Source organism: Rhinichthys klamathensis, unplaced genomic scaffold (genome assembly GCF_029890125.1).
Source record: "Rhinichthys klamathensis goyatoka isolate OS25496 unplaced genomic scaffold, OSU_Roscu_1.1 h1tg000157l_1, whole genome shotgun sequence".
Lineage (NCBI taxonomy): Eukaryota > Metazoa > Chordata > Actinopteri > Cypriniformes > Leuciscidae > Rhinichthys > Rhinichthys klamathensis.
In genome coordinates this window covers 683,541-692,500 of record NW_026606692.1, presented here as the reverse complement: position 1 = coordinate 692,500, position 8,960 = coordinate 683,541, and the positions used below count along the sequence as shown (strand labels likewise).

The 8,960-nt window shown below is 37.3% G+C and overlaps 1 protein-coding gene across 3 annotated transcripts in view; it reads right to left on the bottom strand.

Moving 5' to 3' along the window:
* farp1 (FERM, RhoGEF (ARHGEF) and pleckstrin domain protein 1 (chondrocyte-derived)) overlaps positions 1 to 8,960 on the bottom strand; it is a 100,437-nt gene that overhangs the window by 42,372 nt on the left and 49,105 nt on the right. For all 3 annotated transcript variants that reach the window (XM_056258633.1, XM_056258635.1, XM_056258634.1), the window contains exons 3-5: positions 1,029 to 1,133; positions 835 to 877; positions 678 to 756 (exon numbers count right to left, since the gene is read on the bottom strand). In XM_056258633.1, the coding sequence (XP_056114608.1) occupies positions 678 to 756; positions 835 to 877; positions 1,029 to 1,133 (227 nt within the window). The remainder of the gene's footprint in view (positions 1 to 677; positions 757 to 834; positions 878 to 1,028; positions 1,134 to 8,960) is intronic.

Sequence of the window (8,960 nt, the reverse complement as noted above, 5' to 3'; positions counted from 1 at the left end):
ACACACACACACACACTAACCCGGCCCCTAAACCTACCCATCACACACACACACACTAACCCGGCCCCTAAACCTACCCATCTCACACACACACACACACACACACACACACACACACACACACACACACACACACACACTAACCCGGCCCCTAAACCTACCCATCTCTCACACACACACACACACACTAACCCGGCCCCTAAACCTACCCATCTCTCTCTCTCACACACACACACACACACACACACTAACCCGGCCCCTAAACCTACCCATCTCTCTCACACACACACACACACACACACACACACACACACACACACACACACACACACTAACCCGGCCCCTAAACCTACCCATCTCTCTCACACACACACACACACACACACACACACACACACACTAACCCGGCCCCTAAACCTACCCATCACACACACACACACAAACACACAAACTCTCTCTCTCTCACTCACACATAAAGATAAAAGTAAAAGCTAAACATTATATATATTAAAATATTGTATATGTATATATATATATAATTATTATTATTATTTTAAAGAATATTATGTTAAATATTCAATTATCCAAGTATGATAACTGGTTACAATTAAAAATATAACTCACTATAGGAAGTGTTGGTTATCTAAAGCGCTTTAAATGAATAACACAAATCATACCTGGTCAGCTCTTCTAATAACTGCGTGTGATCAGGAGGGAAGAACTTCACCACGAATCTCAGGATGATGTTCTTGGGTCCTGCAGACAGAGACACATGATGCATGTCATATTGTGTCGGCCGGTATCGTGTTCAATATTCATATCAGAGATACATACGTCTGATTTGCTTCAGAATCGGCTTCAGCAGATCCAGCCACACCTGATGCATGAATCAAACAAAACAACATTTCAAATGAGAACGTTTGGTATGACATATAGCTGTTAGGCATTCGGTTTTATGTATTTAAATTGAAAATTCTCTTTAAAATGCTAATCTTACACATTAAAATCAGAGTTAAAATGTTTCTCACGGTCATTTTACGCTGGTCCAGGAACTCCAAACCAAAGTAATCGCCCTCGACGAGATTCATATGAGCACACACCAGGTCGAACAGCACCTTCCCCGGAGCACGTTGCTGTTCAAACAGAGAAGAAAAGCACTTATTTTAATGTGGAATCGTGTTTAAAGTCCAAATGAATATCTTGTTTCACTGGTACAATAGCTCGCAAATGCAATTTCATTCCGACTTCAACATCAACCTTCTCAGTTTCTATTTACGCACCGGCAGGGATGAAAGACGTCACTGAAATGTATAATTACAGTAAACGGTGTCGGCAAACACTTAAGACAACAGCAACAAGAGTTTGTCATTCAAGCAAGCATTGGCAAACAAACACTCCTAATTGGCCATTGGCGATTGCACAACAGTTTTAACAGCTGGTGACCCCTGACCTCACTGTTAAAACTAGGCCAGACGACACAAACACACACATGTGTGGCACAGCTGACATTACAGCCCTGTCAGGCATGAAAACACACACACACTGACCGCCATCGCCATTACCAGCCAAAAACAATAATAAAGAACCGACCACAGCTTTCATTTGCAACCTAATGGGAATTTACATACAGGATTCACAGGGGGAAAACTAGGGTTGTGTTTAGATTCATTATAAAAAAAAATGACACAATAATGTCCTTGAATCATTATAATGAACAAAAAAAGCATTGAAAACGCCATCTTTTCCTATTTAAAACTCAACAGCTCAGACATTTCCATCATTTCAAGGGATCCATCACTTCAGATGTGCTGTGTGTCTGATTCTTGAACGCCATGAAGAGGTTAACCTCCCCGAACCTGCGCAAACACACTGCTACCCTCCACACAGCGCTTTAAAACCTCTCTGAACTCCATCACCTGACGTCCAGCCAAGCAAAACGTCCAGAAACGCACATAAATACGACACACGGAGGGCGAGCTGAGGTTAGCAGGCGTTCATTTAATATATGGAGGATTTCCATTACGGAGGATAAATGAGCCGATATATCTGCGCTCCTCGCTGTGTGCGTGTTTACAGTAACGCCAGGCACACCACTCCCCGTGAATAATAGTCTCTCAGGACGACATGAAAGCGTGTTTGGATGGGATATTTAGTGCATGCTATGCTGCCGTTTCCATGTGTGATAACAGATGATCATAGAGGTCAAAAATAGAGAAGATTCATGTCAGGATGATCATATTAACAAGATTAGTGTATAAGGTGTACACGTTAAAACATTTCCCACACTGTAAAAAATTATCGTGATTTTAACGGTAAAAGACTGTAAAAATGCTACAGTGCAAAACTGTTAATTGGTTAACAGAAAGTTTCCGTACTATATACGGTAAACAACTGTGATAGATCTAACGGTGCATTTAATGTAATTTTACTGTGAAATACCGTTAAATTTACAGTTTTTGAAAGTGAAAAAGAACGACTCATTGTATAATTTACAGTGAAAAACCGTAAATTGACATTCCCACAATTCCCTGCGTACTTCACATTTGATTTATTTTTGTTGAAATAACGGTTTCTTCTTAGTTTTCTTAGTTCTTTTCTAATCAGTTATGTACATTAGGGTTTTAGGTTACATTTAATGTTGTTAAATTTATGTTTATTGCATTTTTAAAATTTCATGTGTGTTACCATGATGGTGTTTAATGAAGACTACTTGTGATCAGCTTTGATCATGTGAATTTCATCACTGTTGTGATGATTGTTGGTTATCAGTGTATTACAATGGTACAAAACAGATATTAATACTGCAATAGGTTGGTAAATTAACATTATATCAGATAATGAAATACGGTATATTACTGTAAATTTTATGTTAAGTCTGTAAAACCAATAACGTTGATACCGTATTTTTGACGGTAAAGTTCAGGGTTTTTTTACCGTAAAAACAACAGGATTTTTTTTACAGTGCATCATTCCCAGTGCCAGCACTTGAATTCAAGTCATGATAAAATAGATTCACACTTTGCATCTGCTTTTAACTTCTGTTTGCAGGTTTACCAGCGCAAATGCTAAACAGAAAATCTCCAAAGGATCCATTTCATTTTGTTCAAGAATGTCACCAATACATTTCATAATCACGAAACATCCAACCTCACAAGGAACAAATATCCCGTAGGACATGACGGCAGCATTAATACAGTAAGTTGCCATGAACATTTGATGTCTAGGAACTTTTTGACATCTGAACTGAATCTGTTTCATGGCAATAACCACATATAAGGCAAAACAGCAGTTTAAAAAGGAACGTAAAATAAAAAGTTGCAATACAACCAAATATAAATTCATGCAAAACATCTGAGAGGTTCGCTGAGGATATTTTCCCAAAATAAAACACTAAAAACATTTGTATTTATGTTTATTTAAAATCAATTGCTATAAGTCAATTTTGGCATCACAACATGAAACTCTAATGTTTGACAAATGGAAAAAAAAAATGATTTTTTTTTTCAAAATAGAAGCGCATATAATAAATTAGGCAAGGGTGTAGAGTTACATTCAAGCTATTTTAAGAAATGAAGACATTTTTTTCAATGAAAAAACGCTTAAGTATGTAATTTTGGTGATCAAAGATGAGTTTTAAGGGATAAAATTATTGACTACAGGGGGACTTTAAGAAATGAATACTTGTTTTAAGCAAGGATGCATTAAATTGAGCAAAAGACTTTTACGTTGTCACAAAAATACTATTTCATTTCTATTCATAAAAAGGCATTTAAGTGAGGAAGGTTACAAATTTGCAAGCAAATATGAAACATTGAAACATCTGAGAGGTTCGCTGAGGATATTTTCCCAAAATAAAACACTAAAAACATTTGTATTTATGTTTATTTAAAATCAATTGCTATAAGTGAATTTTGGCATCACAACATGAAACTCTAATGTCTGATAAATGGAATAAAACTAAAAAAAAATCAAAATAGAAGCGCATGTAATAAATTAGGCAAGGGTGTAGAGTTACATTCAAGCTATTTTAAGAAATGAAGACATTTTTTTCAATGAAAAAACGCTTAAGTATGTAATTTTGGTGATCAAAGATGAGTTTTAAGGGATAAAATTATTGACTACAGGGGGACTTTAAGAAATGAATACTTGTTTTAAGCAAGGGTGCATTAAATTGAGCAAAAGACTTTTACATTGTCACAAAAATTCTATTTCTATTCATAAAAAAAAGCATTTAAGTGGAGGAAGGTTACAAATTTGCAAGCAATTATGAAACATTTTTTCACAAGAGCATCTAGTTTTCCTCTTCCTCAGTCTACATCCCACCGGTCACCAGCTGTTTCCACACGGCCCTCGAGCTGCGGGGGAACCGGGAGACATGCCAAACCAACACCGAGCCACCGCCGGCACGGACCGGGTCACGCAGGGGTCGCTGGGAATCTGACCCCCAGCGTAAACAGCTGATGTCATGCGAGCCGAGAGATCTCTGCCCGGCATGATGTGTTTGCTCTGAAAGCTCAGATAAGGACTCGGATAAAGAGCTGGAACATCCATTGACTTTCAACACAAACGCCTTTGTGCCAAACACACAGGAAACATTCAGTGCTTTCAGTCAATATGAAACAAAACGACTTTTAATTAATTGCTGACGTGTCATTGAATGTGATTAATCCTAATTTAGACCCAGACAGCTGTTCCAGTCCGGATGCGTCCTAATTCCTCTCTATTGTAAATTGTGGGAAATAGCAGCCAGCCATAAATAAATCCAGACATGCCTGCAACGTGAGACATTTGTCTGTGGTTGCAAAAGTATGCGTCAAGACGACGGTAAAGTTAACAACAAAATCACTAAAGCAGAATTAAACCTTTGTGTAGATCTCTAACACTAGGAGTGAGTGATGCTTAAAGTGATACAAACACTCTCTCTTCTCTGTATGTTTGGGAAACGCCAAAAAAAACGTATCATCTTTTCGGAGCGAGACTCGACAGGCCCCAGTGGATGCGGTACAGTAGCTCTCCGTTTCTGGGCTTCCACGTGTTGCTTTCATTGGATCCAGATGTTTCTATCCCACAGTCCAGCGCTGCGTTCAGAGACTCACTGTTCTTCTGCTGCAATGCAATTAAAACTGAAGACGTTATCAGACTCTCAAACGCTTGGAAATTCCCTTCATTTCAACAGCTGGTCATTACTGGTGGCCTTCATCCAAAACAGATCTGGCTCTAAAAAATACCGTATTTATAGTACGGTACAATTAGATGCGTTTAGCCGCGCTATTGTTTTGAAGACGCGTTTTTAAAGCTCCAGTCCGTAACTTTTTTAAGTTAAAAATAATCCAAAATAATTATATTAAAAAAAACATATTCTGCCAGTGGTCAAAACTATCTGCTTTCCATAGCTAGATTCAAAACGGTTAGCTTGTAATAATGATTTTAATTCCAGTGGTACTGGTGGGTTTCCGCGGGAAATTCGAGCATGTCTTTGCGTCATGACGTCACACCCGTACACATAAAGAAGGAGTTTCGGCTAGCCGGCTATACTGCGCGTGACGAGATGTTTAGATGTATAGGCTTTTCTCGCAGCACTTTACATGATTAAACTTATGGCATCCAGAAAGATCCAGACAACAATCATCAGTGTCAACTGGAGATTCAGCAGTTATAAAACCCAAAAGACTTCGTACTTCGGATTTAAGGTGGCTAGAGAAAGAGAAAGAAACCGTCTCATGCGAACACAAGGATTAAACATCGGCGGGGCTTTTGAAAAGTGCGTGAACTCCGTGTTTTGAAGGGGTTCGAAACGGAAGAAGAGACGGCTTTTTTCTGCTGAACAAGTAAGACATTTCAATAGTTCAATCGTGTAACAGTACGTTTTCTTAATTCACACAGTTATGGAGTTTCCTTTGTTGTGCCTTTCTCGTTTTGCTATTATGGAGAATATGAATTCTGAACTACACAGGTAACCATAAAACACATTAAATTTAACATTAGTCACGCAATGCTGATGTTGTTAACATGAACAATTTGAGAACAAAGTAGGCTATAATTTGCACGGTTGCTGTAAATCGAGTTGATTAAATCTAACGAAGCTTATCATGTCGAATGCTTTTTCCCCCTTAGTTGGTCAGAACAAAAATGGATGTTACTTACTTGTTCAGAAGACATTTTCTTATGAAAATTCTTATGTTGGTCAAACTTTCAAAAAGTGAATCTGTGATTCTGTATGACAGTATCCACACAGCGCGGTGACTGACAGCAGCACTCGCCTCAAAGCACTGTGTTCATCCGCGCTGTTTCATGCCGATTTACAACCCACGTAAAGATGATAATTCCGCGAATCACTGCAGTTACAGATTTCGAACAGAGAGATGGCGACAAAGAGGAAAAGCTACGGACTGCAGCTTTAAGAAGACGCACAAATCAGAACTACTTCTCAGGCTTTGACAATAAGGCCCTAAAATCTTATTTTAAATCAAATAAATTCTTATTTTCTATTTTTTTCTGCCTTGTGGTGCACAAAAAATGTAAACATTATTACCCATAATGCAATGCAAAGAGGACTGCCAAGTATAAACACAAATAAAATAATTATAAAAACAAAAAAAGAGTCAGTTTACACCCTGTTTAGGAGAAACTTCATCACGGCAAGTCTTTCACATTTTTTTTGTCATCAAATTGTTTAAAAGGTGAAACGATTGTGGACTATTTCTACGAATAAAAGCACAAAAATAAAAGTAAATGTGTGCCGCCAGTCAAAACTAAGAAAAATGCACAATGGAAACTCGCAGATGTAAATGACATCTTCCTCAAGAAAGAAAATAAGGCTCCAAATGAACATAAAATGTAATCCAGCTATTAATCTTGGCAGCACAGAAGTGCAGTCAGCGGGAGTTAGACACGCTCTCATTGGCATTCCAGTCAGCTTGAGATGCACTACAGCAACAGCCTGACAATGGATCCAGATTCACGATGGGAACTTGCAGAAAGGGCACGCAGATTCATTCACTCCGGGAAATATTCACAGTTAGAGACAGAAGGGTTGATCACATTTAATTCCGGATCGTGTTCATCATTTCAAAGACAGTCAAAACAATGAAGGAGCTTCACTGTATTTGAAGTCCATCCGATGTTCAGAGGTCATGAGTGCAACAGACCACATGCCAAATCTTACTGAATATTATTCAATAAATAAGTCGTATTCACTACTACACTTAAAATAACCAATGAATGAAACATTCATGTGGCTGGATGGCTGCGCATTAAAAGATTAAAGGTCAAAGTGTATCGCATACAGAATTTAATTTCACGATGCTAAGTCTTTCAGTCATCAAATGGTCTAATTCATATACAGTCTAAGAATAAAAACAAAAAACACAAGTAAATGTGTGCCGGCACTCGAACAGTGAAAAATGCACATTGGAAACATAAAATATATATATATATTTTTTAAATGTAACTTTACAGGAGTGTAAGATGACTACGGAAGAGGATTAGGGCCAAGCAATAATACAAATAAAACCATCTCGAGATTAAAGTCATTATAATGCGAAATTAAACTCGTTAAATATCAAGAAAAAAAGTCGAAATACAATCTTGAAAATAAACTCATTAAATATCGAGAATAAAGTCGTTGTGTTTGGAGAAAAAACTCGTTAAATTTCGAGAAAAAAGTCGAAATACAATCTTGAGAATAAACGCATTAAATATCGAGAATAAAGTCGTTGTGTTTGGAGAAAAAACTCGTTAAATTTCGAGAAAAAAGTCGAAATACAATCTTAAGAATAAACGCATTAAATATCGAGAATAAAGTCGTTGTGTTTCGAGAAAAAAACTAGTTAAATTAAACGACTTTATTCTCGATATTTAATGCGTTTATTCTCAAGATTGTATTTCGACTTTTTTCTCGAAATTTAACGAGTTTTTTCTCGAAACACAACGACTTTATTCTCGATATTTAATGAGTTAATTCTCAAGATTGTATTTCGACTTTTTTCTCGAAATTTAACGAGCTTAATTTTGCATTGTCATGTCATGTCAGCATTATAATGACTTTAATCTCGAGATGGTTTTATTTTTTTATTATTGCTTGGCCCTAATTCTCTTCCGTAGCAGCAAAGGTAATCTGGGTGTTAAAAATGGGGAAATGAGCATGCACAATTAACTCTTTTCCCGCCAGTGATAAAAAATAAAAAATAAAAATAAAAAAATAAAAAGTTGCCACCTCCAGCATTTTTGAACATTTTCACAAAAATGTAATGGTCGCAAAATATTTTGTTGTATGAATATCTGAACATGCAATACATCGAAAGAACGAACAGACCCTCTGCTTTTAAACAAACAAACAAAAAAAGTTTTATTTTAGCTTCATGCATTCTTTTTTTATCAACACTTGAATGTGGGTAAGTAAAAAAAAAAAAAAAGCAGCATTTTGAACAATAAGCTGCAAGAAAAATGCATTTTTGTCAAAGACTAACGTGCATAAGCAATGCTTTTATCACTTGTTTCTGCTAATTTTTTGCACGTGTTTTCATCCGGAGCTTCTCTACTCTTTCAGGAGATGTGTAGCGCCCCATACCATATAACAGGGAAAACACAGAAAGCTGGAAAATTCCATCAATGGCAGGGAAAGAGTTAAATATCTAATATTAATTAGACGAAACTGAAAATGAAATCCACCAATCAGTCTTTACTACTCTGCATATTTCACTGCAAAACGTGGAATTGCTTTGCTAAGTAAAACTTGTGCACAGATGATAAAGAGTTGAAAAAGTATAGATGTAAAACGAAAAGGACCATCGTGAGTCTCTGACAGAGCTGCGTTCATCAGCTTTCAGATATCACCCAAATATCTGCCACCTCTTCAAGTGTGTCCCTGTGGAGGAAGGACAAGCTGTCCCTCACTGAAGGCCTTCCACAGATCTGATCAGCAGGAACATACGGACCCGGCTGAGCTCGCAGAGACGACA